General features: G+C 40.1%; 2 protein-coding genes across 3 annotated transcripts; one reads left to right on the top strand and one right to left on the bottom strand.

Moving 5' to 3' along the window:
- The first annotated feature begins 5,704 nt into the window (after window positions 1-5,704).
- LOC115017025 (neuropeptide FF receptor 2-like) lies at window positions 5,705-7,297 on the top strand. The gene is made up of 3 exons (XM_029445191.1): window positions 5,705-6,032; window positions 6,222-6,321; window positions 6,412-7,297. Exons 1-3 carry the CDS (start codon window positions 5,705-5,707, stop codon window positions 7,295-7,297), a joined length of 1,314 nt encoding a protein of 437 aa, XP_029301051.1.
- A 6,513-nt stretch (window positions 7,298-13,810) lies between these two features.
- On the bottom strand, window positions 13,811-19,724 carry LOC115016782 (probable global transcription activator SNF2L2). Of its 2 annotated transcripts, none has more exons than XM_029444806.1 (6): window positions 19,539-19,724; window positions 17,337-17,566; window positions 16,764-16,869; window positions 15,109-15,210; window positions 14,817-14,961; window positions 13,811-14,669 (listed from the first exon to the last, which is right to left on the bottom strand). In XM_029444806.1, the coding sequence occupies exons 1-6, from the start codon at window positions 19,632-19,634 to the stop codon at window positions 14,551-14,553; spliced, it is 798 nt and encodes a 265-aa protein (XP_029300666.1). In that variant the 5' UTR covers window positions 19,635-19,724; the 3' UTR covers window positions 13,811-14,550. The 2 variants fall into 2 exon arrangements, with proteins under 2 accessions (XP_029300666.1, XP_029300667.1); XM_029444807.1 differs by having other exon boundaries at window positions 13,811-14,664.
- Window positions 19,725-24,746: the final 5,022 nt, after the last annotated feature.

Below are 24,746 nucleotides of genomic sequence, written 5' to 3'. Positions count from 1 at the left end.
TGTATTTACGTAGGTAAGTATTCACGTACTGTATTTACGTAGGTAAGTATTCACGTACTGTATTTACGTTGGTAAGTATTCACGTACTGTATTTACGTAGGTAAGTATTCACGTACTGTATTTACGTAGGTAAGTATTCACGTACTATATTTACGTAGGTAAGTATTCACGTACTGTATTTACGTAGGTAAGTATTCACGTACTCTATTTACGTAGGTAAGTATTCACGTACTATATTTACGTAGGTAAGTATTCACGTACTCTATTTACGTAGGTAAGTATTCACGTACTGTATTTACGTAGGTAAGTATTCACGTACTGTATTTACGTAGGTAAGTATTCACGTACTGTATTTACGTAGGTAAGTATTCACGTACTGTATTTACGTAGGTAAGTATTCACATACTATATTTACGTAGGTAAGTATTCACGTACTATATTTACGTAGGTAAATATTCACATACTATATTTACGTAGGTAAGTATTCATGTACTATATTTACGTAGGTAAGTATTCCCGTACTATATTATGTAGGTAAGTATTCACGTACTGTATTTACGTTGGTAAGTATTCACGTACTGTATTTACGTAGGTAAGTATTCACGTACTATATTTACGTAGGTAAATATTCACATACTATATTTACGTAGGTAAGTATTCATGTACTATATTTACGTAGGTAAGTATTCACGTACTATATTTACGTAGGTAAATATTCACATACTATATTTACGTAGGTAAGTATTCATGTACTATATTTACGTAGGTAAGTATTCCCGTACTATATTATGTAGGTAAGTATTCACGTACTGTATTTACGTTGGTAAGTATTCACGTACTGTATTTACGTAGGTAAGTATTCACGTACTGTATTTACGTTGGTAAGTATTCACGTACTGTATTTACGTAGGTAAGTATTCACGTACTGTATTTACGTAGGTAAGTATTCACGTACTATATTTACGTAGGTAAGTATTCACGTACTGTATTTACGTAGGTAAGTATTCACGTACTCTATTTACGTAGGTAAGTATTCACGTACTATATTTACGTAGGTAAGTATTCACGTACTCTATTTACGTAGGTAAGTATTCACGTACTGTATTTACGTAGGTAAGTATTCACGTACTGTATTTACGTAGGTAAGTATTCACGTACTGTATTTACGTAGGTAAGTATTCACGTACTGTATTTACGTAGGTAAGTATTCACATACTATATTTACGTAGGTAAGTATTCATGTACTATATTTACGTAGGTAAGTATTCCCGTACTATATTATGTAGGTAAGTATTCACGTACTATATTTACGTAGGTAAGTATTCCCGTACTATATTTACGTAGGTAAGTATTCACGTACTATATTTACGTATGTAAGTATTCACGTACTCTATTTACGTAGGTAAGTATTCACGTACTGTATTTACGTAGGTAAGTATTCACGTACTGTATTTACGTAGGTAAGTATTCACGTACTGTATTTACGTAGTACTGTATTTACGTAGGTAAGTATTCACATACTGTATTTACGTAGGTAAGTATTCACATACTATATTTACGTAAGTAAATATTCACGTACGTATTCCGTATTCACGTATGTCTAACGTAACGTAGTGTCTGCATATCTTATGAAGCACACGTCGGGTACGTCCGGTAATTCTGAACATGCTCAAAACATCAGCGTTCAACAACACACCCCAGCGTAACACCGCCTGCTCTTAACGAATACTACTTATACCTTACCTTATATCAACGTACACCAGCGTGTTGCCGATATTTTGTATACGTCATATTTTTGTATATCTTATGCATTCGTTGGGTATTCGTCTGATACATTTTGTATAAGTAAGTGATACGATATCAATAGGTTAGACATGCGTATCTGTATATGTTCACTTTTCCGATCCGATGAAAAGTTGGACGTATTTGGACTCTGACAAATTTTCGTATGCGCCGTCACACGTTTCTGCCATACGGATATGTGTGACAGGACCTTTACTCTTTTGATTATATCCTAAATATTGTACTTTGTTGGTCACATAAAGGTCACACGTGCAGAATGTAAACGTGATGACACTTTCACATGTTGGTCTCAATAAGCATCTGAGTCACTGTAAAAGCCACAAACACAAAGTATGGAAGCACATCTTTTCCAGAAAAAGGAAAACCTTTATCCTTATGGTAAGTCAAAGCTTTAACATTTTGACTTACGTGTATATTTATTTACATGTAAAGCTTCTATGGCAAATGATGCTTTTAGAAGTCAATACTGATGCAGTCTGGGATAGAACAAGAACATTCTTCTTCTCTGACGTTTAAATTCTTAATTTGACGGCTGTTACCAGTAGTGACACCGCCCCTTGTCGTGTACCTGCCTCTTTGCATACAAGTCTATTATATTCATGACTGAATAAAACAGGAAAGGAATGTTTCTGTAGAACAGACTTGACCACAGATACTGGAGATCACGCTAACAGATAAAGACCCCCAGCTGGATGTCTGGTTCAAAGTAATGACTCTCCTGCTGCAAGGCAACAGTGCAAAGTAGTTAATGAGGACATGTGCATTCATTTGCACAGATCCTCTCTGTGTTTCAAGTTCACCAAGTTCTGGCTGGCAAACACTTTTGTGCAATGCTTCATGTTTCAGGTTGTGATACAAGACCTTGAGTTTTACGACACAAATAAAGCTAATTTTAAAAGCTTTTATTCCTTTGCAAAGTGCACAGACGATGTATGACTTTAATAAAACTGCTGTCCTTCACCTCACAAACATAACATGTACATTTCTCTCGCAGCAGGGTGATGAACTCCTTTTCTTGTTTCTGTCACATGACAGCAGCTACGTTAGGACTTTTTCAAACGTTGCTGTAAATGTTTTAGCAGGAACCAGAGACAGAGAATGTTAATTACTCATGTTTTAAAATATATATAATATATTCAGTCTCTGTTTCTCTTGCCCTGTCCATTTGTTGAGGATTAACACCTCACGTTCCAGACGGAGCACTTGTCCTCTGATTATAGTTGTTTGGTGTTGAATAAAGCAAGAAATGTATTCCGTTGGCGTACTGTATCACAATAGTTATAAGAAGACATATGACACATCATAAATGTTTGTTCAATGCTGATAAAAAGCAGAAAATATATATTTTTAGTTTTGTTGTATCCTGACTTTGTATTGTTTTGTCTGCAACTTGTTACACCGCCATCTTGGTCAGGTGTCCCTTGCCAAAGTGGTTTCCATCCTCAATAGGACTTACCTGGTCAAATACGGGTTAAATAAATGAAATTGACCCAATCATACTTGTCATGCACATGTTTTTCCGTCCAGGTGTAACTCTCCCTGTACCATTTTCTTAACAACCATCATAACAACACCTTAATTGATCCCCTAGTAAAATGAAATGAGGAGATAACTTGCTAGAATAGCTTGAAATTAATGACTTTTTTGGTTTGATGTAGTCTTTGTACACACACACACACACACACACACACACACACACCATTCTCATAACTCAATGAGGCAGCCCTTACAAAGTGCAGTGCACCCCGAAAGCTTTATTTTAAAAGTGTCACGTCTTCCAAACTTCATACAAACTGTAGCTGACAGTGTGTTTCCTCCCTCTCACTTCTTAAGGTGAGAAGCCCCACAGTTTTGACAGGACTTGTGCTGAAGGTGTTGATTAAGCATGTTATGTATAACATCTTATGGTATGTTAAATATGATGCAACTGCAGATACGGTAAGCTTAAAGGGACTCTGAGCGCGGATGTGCTGCAGCCTACGTTCATGCAAAGACTTTACCATACACCCAATTAAAACACTTGACTGTGATTAAGTCGGGAGACAGTGGCAGAGACTTCTGTGCACCACTTAGACGTCTCATTTTCACGACTTAAGCAGTGCAGATGTAGACGGTTGATCCAAGACCATCGACGACATCCCTCAACACCTATCGGCCCGATGGTGTCCAACCTCTCCCCTTCATCTGTCCATGTACTTTATATGACAGCTATACATTCAATTCATTCAACACCTCCTTCTTGCTCTCAACACCTGCACCGCCCAGCGTATCTCATCCCGAGAGAATCTCATCTCCTCCCTGTCATCTATAAGCACTACAGCCGTGTGTGACTGAGCAGTCTCTCACGTAGGGATGAGAACGTGCAGCTTTATGCTCTGAAGGATTTCTGGATATGTAGCATCTCTAAGGACAGAAGACGGAATACAGACTGTTTCCTGTAAGGTAAGAAAATAATATCTAGTGTAGATTTATTAGGAAAACTTTAGTGGGAAATTGTAACTTTCTGTCCTGATTACTGGACATGCATTGTGTGATCTAATTGTGTTGGTTAACGGTGAAGCTATTAAGACTGTATGACTGCACAATAACTTTCCTTCAGGTATCACTGAGGAACTGTAAAGACTGATACAAATAGACCCAGCAGGCATAACTTTTGAAAGCTTAGAGTGATGAAGCTGTCTGATATGTCTGAATATTGTCAGCTAAACTACGGGTCTTCAGGAATTGTTTTTTGGTCTTTAGATGTATTCATAACATTTTGGAATCGAGCTCCAACATCTTCTCGGTCAGCCATGTAATTGTTACAAGAAGCTTTGAGGAAAGCAATCTTTCGTTTCTTTCCACAGCTCTTCTGTTTCACAAACACGTACTGATCTCCTCTCCTCCACAGGGGGGGGGGGGGGGGATGCCAGGCTTTTTATTGGGTTTAGAATATTATATTCAGGTCTTGTCTTGGTGCACGCTACAGTATAATGAGCTGCACGATGAATGTGATCGTGTGAGCGATGCACCATAACTAGCAGTGCAGCTATAATCAAATATTCTCTTTCACTCAAATGATCGTTTTGAAGATTGAGAAACGAAAACAAAAGTTTGCAGAGTGAAACTGTGACATCGGCACAGACGGGGGTTTTTTTTTTCCTGAAGATTAATTTGATATATTCAGAGAACAATAAGTTTATTTCAACAGCTCATTTTCTTGTCAAATTCCATTCAAATAATATGTTATTACAGGTTTTTAAATATGCAATTAAGTGTGTTAGATGGGTTAGTCTGCTTGATAATGGAATAAGTCACTGGCCTTCGGTCTATAGCACTTTAGTTGCACAGTAGATGTCGAGCTGCAAGAAGTTGAATACGCCAAATCAAAAACACGAGCTTGATTAAATGTAATTATAGTCGTTCTTCTGCAGAAGGCAGGAGCTTGATCTTGTGTAAGAAGATTCTAGATAGCGGATTCAATCATGGTATTGTATCCCAGAACGCCGGATGTGGAAGATTGATGTACCCAATCGGCAAGCGGCCTCTCTCCCGCTGCTCTCGTCTGAGGGTCCTTTTGGTCAGCATGTTGCTATTAGAGGGTGTGAAAGAGAATACACTTGACTGAATCAACCCACCCACCACAATCAAAAGGCAGCAGAATTGGACTATTGATTCCTGGATAGCTTCTATAGTTCTATGTAATTACCAATTGATTCCTCCTCCTGTTCTTTGGGATTGCACTTCAACTGAGAGGATGGTGTCCTGCTTATTAGGATGGTGTCCTGCTTTATGATTGGATGATTTTGTCAACGAAAAGGAAATCGGATATCTTTACCCCAGAATACATGCACTAACATGCCGGAGCACATAACAGGTTATCCACGTGTTACACCTTTTCTCTGTCGCTCCAGATATCACCATGACCCAGAACCTGCATCTCAACACCACCTGGGGGGGCATGAACTCTTCCAATTCCTCAAGATCGCCGGAGAACACTTCGTACCACCAGAACATCACCTTCGTTGATTTCTACCTCCACAACCCCTCGGTGGCCGCGGTCTTCACCGTCTCCTACCTGCTCATCTTCCTGGTGTGCATGGTGGGCAACGTGGTGGTGTGTTTCATCGTGCTGCGCAACAAGAACATGCGCACGGTCACCAACCTGTTTATTCTCAACCTCGCCATCAGTGACCTGCTGGTCGGCATCTTTTGCATGCCAACCACACTGGTGGACAACATCATAACAGGTCAAGTGTGTGTGTAGTTCAACCTGTCCTCTCTTTAGTAATACGCCTACACCTCTCACTTCTGTATTGGATTTGGATACGGTGAAATATTCACCTTCAAAAGGACAGGAAAGCTAATTCAACATTTAAATGATTCATGCAGCCCAGTTCTCTTTATATGTTTACACTTTCCTTTCTCTGTTTCTGCAGGATGGCCATTTGGTAGTGTGGTGTGTAAGCTAAGTGGTATGGTTCAGGGGATATCCGTGTCAGCGTCTGTCTTCACTCTTGTAGCAATAGCTGTTGACAGGTGAGCGTTGCGATAGCGTTAATGGTTATTATGTGCTTGTAAAAATACTTGTTTCCCTTAATGCATTTCCTATAACCCCCTTTGTGTCAGGTCCCGCTGCATCGTCTATCCTTTCAAGCAGAAGATGACCATTTCCACCTTGAAGCTAATTATCGTCGTCATATGGGTCCTCGCTGTGCTCATCATGTGTCCCTCTGGGGTCATGCTCCAGGTCACAATGGAGCAGAGGGTGCGAATAGTCCTCGACGGCAACAACACCCACCCCTTCTACTGGTGCCGGGAAAATTGGCCCAATCAGGAGATGCGTAAAATCTACACCACGGTCCTCTTTGCTAACATTTACCTCGCTCCCCTCAGCCTTATCGTCATCATGTACGCCCGCATCGGCGTCGCCCTCTCCAGGGCCGCCGTTCCTCAGATGAGGGGCAGTGTAAGCGTGTCTGAGGAGGGTGGTGGAAACAATAAATCTAGCTTGGAGGGTCGTCACACAATTTCCAAGAAGAAGAATCGAGTGATAATGATGCTGCTGGTTGTGGCTCTGATCTTCGTCTTGTCCTGGCTTCCTCTGTGGACGCTGATGATGCTGAGCGACTACGCCAGCCTGACGGAGCACCAGCATCGTGTCATTAACATCTACGTGTATCCCTTAGCCCACTGGTTGGCCTTCTTCAACAGCAGCGTCAACCCCATCATCTATGGGTTCTTCAACGAGAACTTTCGCCGAGGCTTTCAGGCCGCTTTCAAATTCCAGCTGTGCTCCGAGGGCTTCGGGCGCCAGAGGAGCTACTCCCATCGGATCCGAGGGAACGCCGTGCTCCCGCTCCAATCTGCTGTCCTCAGGGGAAAGGGCTCAGTCAGATCAGCGTTGGTGGAGAATGGGAAGTGCTCATGTAAGGAAGGAGGGAGCTTGGCTGCAAGTCATATCAAAGAACAGGATCTGGTCTTGGAGGACCTGGAGAAGTTGTCCCAGTTTTAGACAGACAGCAGCACACGGACACTTGCAAAGGATCTGAGGCTGCTGTCTTGCACTCCCAGGACAGATGTACTCAGATACACACTCAGATGTACTCAGATATACATAATTAAACGCCACAGATATGTGTTCCAAGTGCAAGCTCTGCAACATTTTCCCTTATGTATCATTTTGAATGTCCATTGTGAATGTTTATTAAGGTGTGTGTATCACAGAGAGCTTAAAAATGTAAATAGTCTTAACAAAAATAAGCAACAACTAAAGTTTAGGCTGTAAATAAAAAAGAATTGTACAATAAGTTCAAACAATAATACCAATGCATTGTGTGTTGAATGCTTTTAATGTGAAGCACGAGATCTTTCTGTTAATTGCTTGTAACTGTAAACATAGGTATATCATTACAAATGATCTTTGCAGGTGATGGGATACCTGAGAGATTCATGGCTCAGTGGTGCATATCGATCTGACTATTGTTCAGAAGGACACTGAACGTTACTCATGGAACCTTTTTAATGTTTCAGGAAGAATAAAGGCCGACCTACGCAGCTTTCCAGCCTGATTAGAATAGCACACATCTCAAGGGTGAAGTGCGAGGCAGTTTGATGAGAATCGTGTCATCCTGCAGACAAAGTGCATGTTCTAGTGCCTCGAGGCAATTGTGCTGGGCCGTCGGCTGTGACAAGCGGTGGCGGGGGGAAGAAGAGGATGGCGGGCTCATTTGGAAAGCCTCCATGTGCCCTCTGTTTCCTCGCAGGACACTTCAAACACCGCCATGTCAAACTAAAAGAACGTCACATAAATTAGCATACTAACTACGGATACATTCATGCAAAACAAAGCTTATTAGTTTATAAAGCTTAGCCAGGAAATGTTCAGGTGCTGTGATGACAGAACGAAAGTGTTATTTTGCAACCGCCATTCATATTATAACGTTAATAACTGTGTGAGGAATGTTCATCATTGTTGTGAAATTGTTATTTTTGGGACTTGTGGGTTTTGTGTGTTGTGTTATTGAACAGTGCTGATGCTGGATGTGTGCAGAGTGCATATATTTGATATTCATATGATTGTAAATCCTCAATTTAATGGAAATCCTTTACGTTTCATTTGTTTTTATGTTGTACTATTATTAAATTATGTGTGGTCAATATTTGTACCTGAAGTGTTTGTGATAAAATCTTCACGCTGGAGTTTTTGACCAAATTAAGTGCCAAAAATCATAATTAGCACATTTCTCCCAGAGTTTCATAAATATAAACTTTTAGTGGCGACGTACAGAAAAACGTCTCAGGACGAGGTTGCAAACACACATCTTGGTCTCCCTCTGGTATATTACTCACTTTCTTTTTTCTCCCTCACACTTTAATATGCATCCATACTAATATATTATATTAAACCTCTAAAGGAGATGCATCTCAGCAATCTACAGTCACTTAAGCCATAAATGCTATGAAGATGTATAACCCTGTGTGCATCTTTTTATTTGTTTCTTGCTTCTAATAATCCCGCTATGTTGATATACCGTTATATTTCAGAGTAGAGGAGTATGTTGAGCTCTTTTTTGGGTAGATTTATGGAGGATCACAGTGAGTCAAAGTAAACAAATCATTTAATGTCACAGAGCGAGAGAGAGAGAGAAACTTGCTGACTGCTGCGAACCAGAACAGGTGAGTTAAATCTTCACCAGCTTCCTGCAGGGTTTGTTTAGAAGGCCTTTATCGTGTATTTGAAGTTTCAATGTGATACTGACAAGTACAAAGATATATCTGTGCTACAGCTGGGCTTACCAGACTCGAAGGACAAAGGAGTAACAAGGGATCAAAGAGGGCTTGTCGAGGGGAAAAGTCTAATGAGGAGCGAGCAGGAATATGTGGTGAAGTGCTCTCCGGTAATCCTGGGACAGCTTGAGAGAGAGAGGAGACTTTGAACTAACTTCATTATTTATAGTCAGGGTTGAGCTTTCAGACGGGGACACGCTGCATAATTCTCATATAATTCACATCGTTGACTGAACATAATAATTAATATTATCAGAATAAATCATGGGTTGTGTTGACTTTACTGTTCTGTAGCAGACAGTTGTGGCAGTCCTTCATTCTTTGGTACTTATTGTCATTTCCCCTTCCTCCCCGATTCGTTTCATCTGAACGTCTCAGTCCCTCGGAGTGGATCGGAGGTTACTCAGATCACCTGTTGGCTCCTGATTAATAATTGAGAGCAGCTTGGTGCATTTCTCCTCTCGACCAATCAGAGTGTGACGACGCCCTTTCGTTAGGGCTTAAGAGAGGAAGAGATCTGCACGTCCAGGGCTTTATAATCCTGTGTCAGCCAGAAACTGCTTTTTAGGCTCTTTTGAGACTTTATGGCCGTCTAAACTTTTCTGATTGAGGATGATTTTGAGCTTTCTGGAGGGAATATTAAAGAAAACCTTTCCGCTAGTCTTCCTGCATCAGGCCAGATCTTAATATGCTTCATGCACAAGTTTATGCTAGCAGGCTTTATTTATTTTGCTTGTTGATTTATTTGTATTGATACTCTATTCATACACATTTCCTTCTTATTTATTATTAAAGAGGCTTTTTTTGTGGAGTCACTTTCTCCAATTAAATGTTATTTTAATTGTTTTTATTTGTGTGTGTCTTCCTGATCAGCTGAACTCTGGGGATTTTATATTTCTACTTTAAAGATACAAAGAGCTCTGAGTGTGTGCGACTAATGTAATCAGTAAATATCAATGCGAACATCATGAGAATGTGATCTTAAGCCGTTAAACAGTTTTTGCACTAAAAACGAATATTTAATTTAATTTAAACTCGTCTAATTCTATCATCTCACCTCATCAAGATGCATATATTTATATAAATGGCCTTAAACTAGAAATCCTATCACTACTCTAATATCAATACAAACACCAGGGAAGTTGGTGACACAGCTGCTTTTAGTCCTTTTTTTATAAACTCCTATATTTGCTTGCAATTTACTATTTACAGCTCCAACAGGGGAAAACATGACCTTCATAACATGCCACTGAAAATCTTTCTTTATATGTTATAAACGCCAGTTGTCATAAGATCACAAAGTTTAAAGATGTACTTTATGTAGTCAGTGAAGAGAGAACAGTCAGAAGAGGAAATACAATAATAGATTTACTCACTTTTACGTTCATGTCATTATACATACAACATTATTATTATTCTTTTCTTGATACAGAAGTTCTGAAGACGTGTTTTAACGTTTGGTATAAACCTCACTGTCACAGTCATCCTTTAAACGTCGTGCAAATGATGAGAAATTCAAAATGACACACCTTGTCAAATCAAAATCATAAAACAAAAGATAAAATGTTGGTGTTGACATTTTCCTCTTAAGACTGACAGTGACTGAGTAAAGAGGCCAAATGTGATCAACTGAAGGTGATTAACGAAGGCCGTGATAAACTATCTATTAAATCTGTGTCCTGTGGGTAAAGAGAAAATGGATTGTCTTCTCGGCAGATTAAAGTCACCTTCTGGGCCCACTAATCTTCAAAACCATTAGTCCATCTACCTCCAGCAGTATGTCTCTCCCTGCTCCTGCACTTTGTTTCCCTGAGCTGTGTGCTGTAAGAGCAGCTGCCCCACACTAAGGACTGTGTTAATCTCTGAACATCTGCGAGGAGACACGCTGCACTTCATTAAATGTTAAGGAGGATATCTCAATACTGTGAATTGATCGATTTAGTTTTTTATTACCTTATTCTACCTGGGGAACACGGCAGAACATGACAAGGATGGACACTTTATATTAGATCTGGAACATTTCAGACAAGCATATTATCAGTGAGGAGAACAAAGACTCTTTTTATTGTTTCATTAGTGTTACCATTAGTGTTTCAATGTTTAATTTGTCAGTCGTCCGTCTCACTCACTGCTAATGTAAGCATGCTAAGGTGTTTCACAAAGTCTAGGAACCATGGATGTCTGCACAATATGTGTCGCAGGAACGTTCAGTAGAGGTTGAGATATTTCCCTTGATAATGTAAAAGTGTGTCCTGATGATGTCACTTCATCAATGTCAACCTCACGGTGGACGTTGGAGGAAAATTCAGGGGATTTGGTTGTGCTTGGGTAAACATTGCATTAAACCAAGCCATTATTTTTATTTTTTATTGTTTATAGCCAACCATATTGCTTTAGGTTCCCGTCTCTCAGGCAAGCATCTGGTTCCATTAATTTAATGTGCAAGAAATATCTCCTCACATAATTACAGCGTTGCGAGCAGGCAACCCTCACGGTGGCACAGTTGGCTGTCAGAAAGCACTGCAATAAAAAGCTAAGCTGTGCCAAGTCTACACGCTGCTGACTGAAACACTGTGCTTGGGGTTTTTGTGTGTAGATGTAAGATGAGAAAGTAGTGCCGTGTTTGCTTTTTTGAGCAATATGTTAAGCTGAACAGCCTCCTTCCTTGTGTTCAGACACTCACATCATTGCATCTACAAAAACACAATCTGACAGTATGCTTGTGTCTGTAGCCACAGCTTAGTGCATGCATTCAGCCACATCCTATCACTGACATTATTTCGTATACTAGAGTACAATACATGACATTGCATTTTAATGGAAGCACGTCATGTAACAGCAGCCAGTCACCCCTGCTTACGAACGCCCTCCACTGTGTCCCTGCATACTGATATCTGAGCAACCACCTTCAGAAAGAACATTTTTTAAAGCCACAACCGAAACAACAGCGGTTTGACGTTCCCGTAAGGGATATTTTTATATTTACGCTGACTTAAATAACTCCCTGAAGTGTGAAAGGTTTGCATTAACTGAGAATCCCGCAGAGAATCGGCTCCGGCTGCATTCTCTGCTTCTTTTTCCGCCCATGGTTAAATCCAAATGGCTCTCTCCTTAATATAAAACTGTGGGAAGCTGCTCTCTCGCATGCTCACAAAAGGTCATTGCATGCTGCCTATACAGTGTTAAACAGTGGGGAATCAGACTTAACAGTTTGCCAGTGAAGTGAGTTGAAACTCTATAAAAAAAGCAGAAGAGAGTCATGTTTTTCTCTGCTCTGACATCACCAGGCCTGCAATGGTGTGAAACATTCAGCAAGAGGTCAGAAAGGCGACTCCAACGTGTCCGCTGGATGGTTTATTTTGCACATTTTGTTAAGTTGCAGCTTTACGCTAAAATGAAACTGTTAAAAGTTACACACGTCTATGTAAGGTTTCACAGCTGACGGTGCGTATCAGAGCAAAAACCATGAGGTCGAAAGAAGACGGGATTGTGTCGAGGCATAGATCTCATGGAAAGGCTGCATTGAAGGTTCCCAAGAGCACAGTGGCATCAACGATTCTCAAACGAAGGGAAGTTTAGAACAACCGGGACTCTTCCTGGAGCTGACTGCCCGACCAAAAGGACTTGAGACTGGGTCAAAGGTTCACCTTCCAACAGAACAATGACCAGAAGCACACATCCAAGGCAATGTGTGTATAATACCAGCAGCATTCACTGCTCGCTGTGAGCCATTAAAAGCTCGTTCCTCAGTACTAACAAGACGGATTCCCTGCTTTTGATTTCTCATCAGAACATCCACTAATCTTTAAAGCATAAGTTGACTTGCAGACGGGTTTTCAATTGTACTTGCAAGTTCCAGCAATGTCACTTTCAGTACATCACTTGTGTTTTGGTGCCTCGTGCATCTCTAACGGACGTATGTCGACAGCCTTTAGCGGGTGAGTGGGCACAGATTGTCATTGCCATAAATTGGCACTTGTGACATATGACATAACACAAATTGCCACCTGTTTGTACATTGTGGCCTGCATGTATGCTGATAGAGCTACACACACACACACTTTCACACAGTTTGTTGTGCGCACCTTCACTCATGGTAAATGTGTGTGCTAAAGTGTATATCTGTGGAGAGCTCATGGATTCAGTAGTGAGGCTTTACTTTACATTTTCATCGAGATTAATTAAACTTCAATTAACAAGTGCATGAGCACGAACGGCGAGGGTTCTAGCAGCTCGCGCAACACATTGATGCATGGGCACGCACGTCCACTTCAGGACACATATGATCATACAGTGGAGGTGCTTCAAAATGCAGGAAGGTGTAGGTAGAGTTCTGATGTGTTACATCATATGTAATATTATTATAAATTACTTTAGAGAGAAGAAAGTAAAGAAATGTTCCAGGAACTGGGTCGAGACGTGAATGAAAGGTTACTGTTACATAAGCATGTGCTGAAGGGAAACATGTGAACAGTTCTCTTGCACCACCTATTGGCACATTGTCAAAAATACATATAATATTTAGTTCCTACCCTGCCTTAATGCTGAGGGGGATTGAAATACAGTATTTAAACTTAAACGTCTCTTTTATGACTTCTACAAGTACATGACTACTACTAATATTAATATTAATAACCACCAACCAGAGGGACTTTTGGTAAAATTTATTTTGCAATTGTTTACGTGATACATGTTTCCAGGGATTGTCTTAACAATGATAACCCCCGCCCCCCCCCCCCACCCCCCCGCCCAACAACCAGGAGAGTAAATTAAAAGAAATTTAGATTTTTACTTCATTTTCACACAAACTGTACAATATGTTAATATACTGTAGCACAAGGGGTACAAATGTTCAACTTGAGTACCCTTGATTAGACCCAAACATATTCCATCAAGTATCAGAAACAGACAAAAGTATAACTATAAGTACTAGTAACCGTCAAGTCTCTTTGACTTCATACTTCCTCTATGTTTTTTTGTATTTTATCAAAGATGTATTATCTCTAAAAATCACATTCAGAGATTTTTTTTTACAGTGTTGTTGTTATTTTCTTTAAAAACACCTTCCCACTTCTCAAGCCCTGAACACATCATCAGCAGGTGCTACTCTGGAGGAGCCAGCTTCAGGAGAGAACACACACACCATGCTCCAAAGACAAATGAAGGCATTTCATACAATCAAATATATTGATTAAAAACAGTCAGAGAGAAAACTGGTGTTTTACGTAATATTTTCAGAAGCAATCACAGAGACTAAGGCAGAAAGAAAAGGGGAAATTGTAATAAAAGACCAGCAAACTGAAAAGAACAGCACTATGTGAGTCATCGTAAAGAAAAAGCATTGTTCCATAAGTGGCTCTCTTTGAGTCGTCCTTCACGTTATATGTTCCTTTCTTTTGTTTAGAAAAAGAGAGGAAACCAATGAAAAGGGACGTGGTAGAGAATAAACATGAATGAAAAAATGGAGGGCTCTTCAGTTCAACCTTCATCTTTTGTGGTGTTATCCTCTAGATCCTCATCACTGTCTAAATCACTGTGAAGCCTCTTAGCCATGGCATTTCTGCTCCTTTCGTGTTTCTTCCCCTTCTTTAGCTGCACTGGGGATGGATTCAGACAAAAACAGAAGAGGATGAGTCTATTTTCAAATGTTAAATGCATTTTAAAAGATGGCTGTGTGTGTGTGTGTGTGTGTGTGTGGTCACTCGTAAGAAAACACCTCCTGATGTTTGTGGTTTAACTCTCACCTGCTGATGGAACAAATTGGTCTTCAGCTCCGCCACCATTATCGCTGGGACTGGCGCGAACCGTCACTTTCTGTTCCTCGTCCGTGACGATTCGCTGTCTCGCGCTCTCGAAAACAGACTTTATGACAATTGAATCCTCGTAGATCTGCGGCGGTAAACAGAAACACACATCAACAGTGTGGTTTGTTCTTCACCACATCAAGATCCAAACCCATTTATGACTACAATAATAGAATGGGATACAAAAAAATGATGTTGTTGCATTTATATGAAAGATTTCCTTTGGGTTCACCTGAGATCCCTCCAGGTTATAAGTCTGAGCATTGTGACACAGGAGGAAAATATCCTTCTCCAAATCCCCCACACTTCTGTATTTGTGATTACGCACACGTTCCTGTGAAGCAGAGGGTCCGTATCAAAACAAGCAACAAATAATCAAGTTATCCATTAATAAGAAGAAGTCCAGAGGGTGTTCTTCCTAACCATCGACCAGCACCACTGTTTCCCACTCAAATGTCTGCACACTAAATATTAAGCTAGTAGCCTACCAGGAGGTTAGGTTAGCTTAGCTTAGCTTAGCTTAGCGTAAAGACTGGACACAAGGGGAAACAGCGACCTGGCTCTGTGTAAAGGTTAAAAACAAATAGCTTTATCCATGCGTTGTTTTAAGTCACACAAGTTAACAGTGTTTTAAGTCAATGAGCTTTTGTAAAACTCCTTCCACGGTGAATATTTTCAGGAGCTTGTGACTTCAGAGTGTGCGTCGTGTCGTTATCTCCTTTTTGTGAGGCGTCACAAATGATGATGACATTTAGTGCAATGGCGGACGCGGCCAAAATAGCGTTTTAACCTTTGCTAACAGGACTATTGTTTACTATTTACACATAAATGTAGTTACTCTTCCACTATATTGAAGAGCAGAGGGTGCACTACGGGGAGGGGGTCACTGCTATGATATGCACACAGGCATGACAAATGTTCTCATCTAACTCGCTGTAAGAAAGCGAACACGCTTGTTTACCAAAACGTTGAACTATTCCTTTAACCTTTTAAGTATCACATTAAGTGTAACGTTGTTTGGAGCGGAGCACAAAGGGGAGTGCATGCTTTAAGTCGCTTTAAGAGCTGCTCTTCAGATCATCGGAGAAGACAGATCATCTGAAATCTAATGATTTTATCAACAATTCCACTTTGGATTTTATGTTTAAAGTGAAATCCTGCATTTTCAGTCCCACATCCTGACAGTAGGGGCCACTTTGGAGTGATGAGTACATTATGGGTGGGATAATAATCATTTGGAGAGCACGTCTGATGGTATTTTGTGATTTTCTTATTGATACTTATTGATTAATGTTGAGTCAGATCCACAAACCAATTTGCATTAATCCGCTACTGGAAATAATTTCAAACAAATACATTATTTGCTGCTGTTTAAGATTTAAGACTCAAGTACAGTTACGATTCATTATAAATAAACACATATTTTATTAATGAACATTTTGAGGAGGAAACGGCCTCCGTGTCTTCTGGTCATACATATTTCACTGGTTTGGGGTAAAGTGAAAGTGAGTGGATGATTTCATCAATTGTTTATGTTTTTTAATTTCAATTTCAAAATGTAATGTTGGTATTTATAATTAAAATGTAGAGGATACTTATTTGGATAGTCCACGGTGGGTAATTCAAAGACATAATATATGAAAAATACATTTTAGTTTCAGCGTTAACTGCAGTCACTTCAAAGTGTGTATCTTCAAACTACACGATCCAGAAGTGTTTGGCACCACACTGTCAATCAAGTATTTACTAAAAGAACTGTTTGACTACTCAGTGTGTGTCTTTTGATGCACTATGTATCTGTGTATGTGTTTATGTGTTTATGTCTCAGCAGATAAGAGAACAGTAATGTCTGTGTGCGAGCTCAGAGGGTTGTTCAGCGACACGTACCCTGATCCTCCTGAAGTCGACAGGCTTCCGGATCAGCTCATAGTACTCCGGTACCTCCTTCTTAGAGGGAAGCTGCACAAAGCCTTTGCTGATCTGTCGCCCCAACCTGGAAGCACAATGTGATAGTTCACGTTATCTCATTTGATCGAGAAACAGTTGGATTGATTTGATTAGCTAATGTTAGCATGCTAACGTGCTGTACTTAGCATTTAGCTCACCTGTGCCTAAGTGCAGCCTCACTAGCACGGCTGTAGACGCTTAGCACAGACATGTTGATGTATAACTAACTTGTTTTATTGGGCTCAAAGGGCTTAACAATAAATAGAAACATGAAGCTTTTCTTCAGTATTTTGGGATAAGAACAAAATGAATTCCTGTTTGTAAGGAGTACTTTGATATCTTCACATAATGAGATCATGATGTTGTGATACTAAACAATCAGTAGCTCTGGGTTTCTGTAAAACTCACTGTTTGAAGATTTCTGTGACAGCTAGTTCATGCATGTGGACCAACAATTAATACAATTGCGGCGCAGTGTCATGACACAGTCCATAAATAATTGAGAGCCCTCACCCGTCCTTGTAGTTGATAACCATATCTACCAGTGTGCTCAGTGTTCTGGTGAGTTCAGGTGGGTTTGGAGGCAGTTTCTCAGCAGGTGGGCGTCCTCGCTTCCTTTTCACCTTTTCACCAGTTTCCTGCCCGGCCTGCAGTTCTTTCTCCCCATGATGATCACTTTTACGCTTCTTTAGACTGATGTCCTCTTCCATCTCCTCCAGGGAACCGTTCTCTGCTGCCTCAGGCTGCAGAAAGACGGAGCGACATCTAACAAACTCAAACAAACTTATAGCGGAAGGGTAAGGCAAATTAAACATTGAGTAAAAAATAATAATATGCACTGTATATATATTCCACACACAAAGCCTGTCACATGCTTCCTTTGTTGTCCACTTTATACCTCAGCATTACAAGAACAAAACTGGGGAACAGGAGGAAAGAAGCAGAACTGTGATAGATTTCCATTCACAACTCTTCCATTCCCATTCATCTGAACTCTTCCTGTGACAGGTGGGATGCTCAGAAACAACTAATGTTTTCGTACATTCATTTAGCACCTGAAGCACACACAGACATCTGCACAATCTAAGTCTAAAACAATCAAATTAAACAATCAATCTCTCGGGCTGTCAACTAAAGAAACTATCTTGTTGACAAATCAATTAGTTGATTTAATCCACAGATCTGTAAAACTGAGTTTCTCCACAAATAATCCTGCAAAAGCACTACTTTAATGTATTCTGTATACTTTAGTCATTCAGACTAAATGACTAACGAAATCTTACTCGACTATGAGCAAATATTCTAATAGTCTAAGAGGGGGCAGCCCTAATTAGCAGAATTACAGAGTGTGGTTTTGTATTCAAATGAAAGAGTGTTTATCTATTTGTTACAATAGCATATGCATCTGCATGGACTGGAGAGAACCAACTGCTGTGCTGTCTCTGCACATTTCGGACGTATTCTTTTATCTGGAGGCTTTGATGTCCGATCATTATTGAGGGGAGGCAGTAATAAATAAATAAAATGCACTATGAATGTGAATACATTTGTAGAAGCCATGTTATAGCATGTCACAGAGTCTAGAAATGGCTAATAATGCAATAAATATTAACCCATATTTTCCTGGTTCTGCAGAAAATAAAATTTTAGGTGCGTGGTGATGGAGAAGGGTGCCTGCTGCAGCCTGAGTTGTTTTCAACCATTTCATCGCTCCTTTTCGATTTATCTGCTGCAACCACTGTATTTGCCACAAAGGCAATTAGAGACTAGAAACATGAGTATGCATGCAGCAGCAGCTCTAGCAGGGGCAGCAGCAACCCGGCTGGAGAGGAGAGGGAGGAGGAATTAGAGAAGGCACGCTGTCCAATCCGAACAGAATATTGATGCATCAATCACACAGGCTAATACAGCACACACACACACACACACACACACACACACACACACACCAACATTAAAATCATATAATAAAGCATGCACGTGTGAACATGCATTTCTCAAGGACAAAGAGGAAAGCATGCTGAAATATTGTATTTTGCACACACTGGTCAGAGGAACAGGAACAGCACTATGCACAATTACAATAAATATCCAAGCTTAAAAGAAAAAAATAGAAATGATGCTGCACATCCGAACCAAAAATACATGGCAGAGAATTGAGTTAGAGGAGACAACAACACTACAGAGGACACAATAGAAATCCTGTTCATCATCGCTCGGCTCAAATGAAGGCTTTAAAAGCCCCGCTGCTCTCTCTAAGGGGCTGCAGTCGTTCCAGCGGAATATTGGAAGGATAGAGGGTAATCCTCAAAGATGTATAACACAGCTGAGCTGCCTCATTGACTGTACATGTGTGAGTGGAAGGGTGTCAGTGTGTGCATGTGATGTTCCATGCCTGTGCTATCTCCTAACAAGCCTTCCTCTTTCCTGACTAATCTGGCAAAGATTCCCTCTCATCTGTTACAACACACACCTACACACCCCCTCTCTCCCCCCTGCTCTCACTCATACACACACACACACACACACACACACACACACTCACACAGACAGGAATAAACTCACAGAGATACTCGCTCTCTTTCCCTGGCGCGCGCGCGCACACATAGACATTCGAACACACACACATTTTATCCATCTCTTCTTCTCTTCCCATGCGATGTAGCCTGGCTGAATCCTGAGCCTGAGAAGAAAGACATGAAGGAGGATATTTACCTGACTGCAATCTGCAGGCTGGCTATCAGGATCGGCTGCAGCTGTGGGGGAGAGAATTAGCAAGCCAGCATAGCGGCGAGCTGCTAGTCTCTTCATCAGCTGATCACTCAGAAGCAGAGCCCAGAAGGGGGGAGAATAAAAGCGCTATGTTTTCATATACAAATCAATGGGCTGGGGGAAAATAGAAATGCCATACCCATCTCCTGTCTGCAGCTCTCCGAAGTCTTTTTCCTGACTCTGGAAGGCCCCGAGCTTGTCTCCCTCTGCATGTTTTTAATATCGACTGCTGCCAGACGTTTTTTTCTCTTCCTACCCTGCCGTTAAAGTTATCGGGTCCATTTTTTTTTTTTCAAATTTCACGTTGCATTTCAGAGGGAAGCATGAAGTCAACTTCTGCAGGGATCTGAGAAACATGAGTCCTGTCTGCTGCAACATAGGACATTCATAGTTCATAGTCAGGGTGTGCACGTTTCGCGAGCGCGTAATCGCCACGGGGAACGAGAGGTCAAGCCCCATCCAATATTTGTAATGACCAAACATGTCACCAGATCTTGCAAGAGCTGAAAGAGAGCTACATGTTCCCTTAAGTGTTTAGTGTTAAACAGAAGTTTCACGCAGTTGTGTTTTGTGTGGTTGGTCAAAAACGCACACGGCTGGCACATGACTCCATCTCTGGCGCATGGTCCTGACTGCTCCGTGTAACCTAGCTGGTTCTGTGTGTTAGTGAACATGCAACATGTAGCTGATGGTTAAAGAGAAAGCAAAGAGTTTGATCCTTTTTATAAAACAAAACGAGATCTACGGACCTTGTGCCAGGCGTGTGCACATCTGGATAAAAACAGCCAAAACAGATCAGATCAGTTACTTTGATTGTCTATATATATATATATATATATATATATATATATATATATATATATATATATATATATATATATATATATATATATAAGGAGCCAACCTGACCTGCTGATTCTGCTCAGTTTCATTTACCCAAATCAGCAACATTTACCATTAATGATTTATTTTCAATTCGTAACTTATTTACAGCAACCTTAGAAAATGTAAATAATTTGCTATGTTGCTATATACACCCCTCCCCCCATCTGGTCCCCCAATGTCGAACTGAAGATTTCTCCCTTGTTTGTTTACAGCCACAGCATTCCAGCTCGGTGATTAATGCATTAATATTGACTCAGATTTCACTTCATTTCTGTGCCAAGAGAGCAAAGGGAAAATATCTCCACACACAGAACTACTGAGCTGTAAAAATTGCAGCAATAACAGTGGACCTTTTAAAAAAAAAAAAATGTTTTGGCTGATGTTCAACACATCTGGCTTTTGTGAATCAATTACTCTTTTTTTTCCCCAAACATGTGCACAAAATGCTGTAGCAAAACAGCAAACAATGTCAGGGCTCACACCACAGGAGAACACGATGGAAATAAAATATCCTAAAAGGTCAAACTCATAATGACAGAGCGCAGAGACGTGTGTGGCTGGGACTGAAATTCAATAGAACCAGATGAGAAATCTTAATGTCATGAGTTGAACAGAGACAACATCCGCAGCAGTGCTGACACGGCACGCAGTTAAGTTGATCTTCTAGCAGCTGGTCAAGGTCATGTGTCATCTTTAGCTTGTGCAGAGTGTGTTTTACAAACTCGAGAACACTCGATGCAAACTATAAAACATCCAAAGACGCTTCAGTTTCCCGAGCTAAAGGGAATATGAAGATGTACACGGAAAACCGCAAGGAGACTGAATCTTCTCAGACCGTAGATGATCCACCGACGTTGCAACATGGAACGCCAGGAGGAACCGTGCAGGAGGAAAGACAGCAGTGATTGTCGAGGAGATGAGGAGGTACAGAATATCTTTCTTTGACCAGTTTGTAACACATTGAACAAAAATCAAGCAAATGAAACATCAACAAGATTTCATCAACAACTTGTTCCGACGACCAGATGAATTCTGTCATAAATTCTTACATCAATACGCCACTAACTTTATATTTCTGGAGGTTTTACAGCAGAGTTACAGTACACAGAAAATAAATGTGAGTGTTTCAGACTTTTACAAGACTTCTCTAGTCTCCTTTCTGCAGTCAAAAATGATGCTACAGTCTTTTTCAGATTTATTGTTAACGTTTTTCATTATTAGAAGGTCGAAAAAAGGTTCTGGGGAAATGTCAGAAGCACTTCTTTTCCTTTCAGCCGCTGAAGAGGCGTGTCAGTGTTTGACTGACAGCTTGCAGACAAAGTAAACAAACTTGTGCTGCAGCTTTTAAGCCATAGGCTTACAAAGTATGTTGTTAGCAGCGGATTTAAAGAGTAAAAAAACAGCATCTAAAAGGGACAGAAGTGGCATTTGCATGTCAGATAATATGCAGTTAGTCTGCTTCAGCTGACAAGATAATTAGCTGTCGAGCCTGCAAACTGACATAAGCAGTGCACTTCCACCTATGGAGAGCTAATGGTATTCTGGTGAATTATTGCATATGGGGAGAGCAACGTAAATGTTTCCTTTTTGGTTTCTGACTTCATCTTAAAGGAGAACACACAGCTTGTGATCCACAGGGCAGATATGTATGCATGCTGTAGCAGACAAAGGATGCAATTTAATATAAGTTGCACTATAACAGAGGATACATTGGGTCTTGTAGTTACATCCTAAAGAGGCACATGAAGCAGAGGCATTAGACCACCGTTTAACTGCAGGAGCGTTAACATATACACGAGGACAGGGAGCACCACTTGCAAGGCTTATAATAATAAATCATGCAGATGTCTGAAAACATCAACATGCTGTAGCTTACTGTAAGCAGGAGTACTGTGCACGCTGAAACAACACTAGTGGTTGATGGTATTTCCTGGATCAGTATACAGGGGGATTTTCCTTGCACGCCAGTTTCATATGACGTTTATTATTGTCTAAAAAAATAAAATAAAAAAATAATATTATTTTGCTTCTATTCTGATAAAGTGTAATGCGGTGTCGTGGTGTTTCTATTCCATGTAAAGTGATTGGCTCAGCTTACACAGATGAAACGAGAGATATCATTTCAGTATTATGTTCCCAATCAGCGCTTGCTCAAAACCGCTGACTGTTACCATGGCAACTGCAAATTTTGGTGGTAGACCTTCCACAGTTTATCATTGTATTTTATTGCTGTTGCTGGCAAATGAGTCAGAGTGCTCTCAGTCACACATGCACACACACACATACACACACTCTCAGTAATGGGGCACAGGAACATGCGAGAGGGGTGGGGGGGGAGGACAGGCCGCCGTGAGGAATGACAACATCGTTCTTTCCTTCTTCTACACCCAAGCATAGGCAACATGTAATTCATGCAGGAAACAATGCGAAAAAGATAGACACACACACCCACACACACACACCCCGTGGTGTCGCTGCATGTTCACTAAAAATATCTCATTTCATTTTTTGCAAATACTTAAGAATACATACAGAGAGAATTCACACCTCCAAAATGACTTCCTTATTTAATTTATATGTTATCACACCTTATTCACCATCAGTGTTCATATTTGAAATGAAATAGTCTCTGCTGCAGGGCTATTGTCCCACATTTAATTCCAACAAAGCCCCTCAAACTCTTTTATCTCGCTAGGTCTTATGGAATATTTATTAAAAATTATTCTGAATGTTTGATGAATTCTTTATAGCTTATTCAAAGCTGACATTCAGTTTTCATTTGCAGTGGTGCAAACACGGATCAGGCTGTGATCAGGTAAAGAAAACTAACAATGATATTGGTCTTCTGAAAAGATGTTTCAAATTTAAAGCATTTTCTGGCCTGTTTCTTATGAAATAATCTATAAAAGTGAGGTGAAAGGAAAAGAGCAGTGAGGGACGCGAGAGGTTCCTGTGTTAGAGGAGGAACAGAGAGGAGGAATGAATCAAACTGGTGTCTGGGGGGGAAAGAGGTGTCGATGACCCGCTGAAGCTTCGGGTATTTTATTCATTTTTCAGTCACTTAGTAAGAGAAGTGTGAACGTTACCATCCAAGACACTCACTGAAACCTGCAGAAATTGAAACCTGTTAGATTGAAAATCAAAAAAGCTCCATAAATAGCTTTTACACACTTATCAGAGTCTTCCTGGATCAAAGGGACACGGTGCAGAAATAAACTGGAGAAAACTATTTTTGAGGGGAAACCTTACAGTCAATAAATGATTAAATACGGTTTCAAATTCAACTGAAAGTAAAGTTAACAGTCATGATGACAGGAGAGCGTTGCCGTCTGATGAGAAGTCGCTTTATTCACACAAGAGAAAACACTTTGCTGTCACAGCTGTCCACTATAATGTTGACACCACTTAAAAGAGTACTTTGACATGTTGGGAACTACACTTCATCGCTTTCTTGCCGAGAGTTAGATGAGATTGATACAATCAGCCCATTAGCTTAGCTTAGCATAAAGACTGGAAACAGGGGGAAACAGCTAGCCTGGCTCGGTCCTTACAAGCACCGATAAAACTAATTACCACATTATATCTCATTTGTTTGGTCTGTACAGAAACCAAGCGAGCTAGATGTTTAAAATAATGTAATCAATCATCTTATCGAAGCAAGAAAGCAAAGACGTGTATTTCCCAATTGTGTTCACTTGAAAATGACAAAATAAAACATGTTTGAAATATATCATGATTATTCTAGTGATGCGGTACAGATACAGCCAAAGTATCAATCTAAATACAAATAAATCTTTTTTTTTAAATAATACAAATAAAATAAAAGTTATTGATTTATAAAGTTGATTTTTTTTTCTCCAGAATAATTAACAAAATCAAGACTTTTGTCGGTATTTATTATCTATTTTTAATCATTTACACACACACACACATCTTTATGAGTTTGATGCTACTGTATACCTTTTTGTATAATACTTTCTTTTGCAATTATAAAATATTGCAATTAACGATTATTTGATGATAGTTTATAAAACATGACTGGAGGATACAACACTAACCCTTGTGAACATAGAATAATAACAGAATGATAATCTCTGCCATGCATATATTACCTGCTGAGTTACAATATAATAAACACTATACAATGTTATGCAAATGAATGCATGTGGCAGAATAACTAGCATTCTGTTAATTATCTTAGTTTGAACTCTTAGTTATGATGCTGAATCACCTCATGAACAAGATCCAAGCAGCATCCCTTCAGGC

Source organism: Cottoperca gobio, chromosome 12 (genome assembly GCF_900634415.1).
Source record: "Cottoperca gobio chromosome 12, fCotGob3.1, whole genome shotgun sequence".
NCBI lineage: Eukaryota > Metazoa > Chordata > Actinopteri > Perciformes > Bovichtidae > Cottoperca > Cottoperca gobio.
This window is presented reverse-complemented; position numbering and strand designations above follow the sequence as displayed.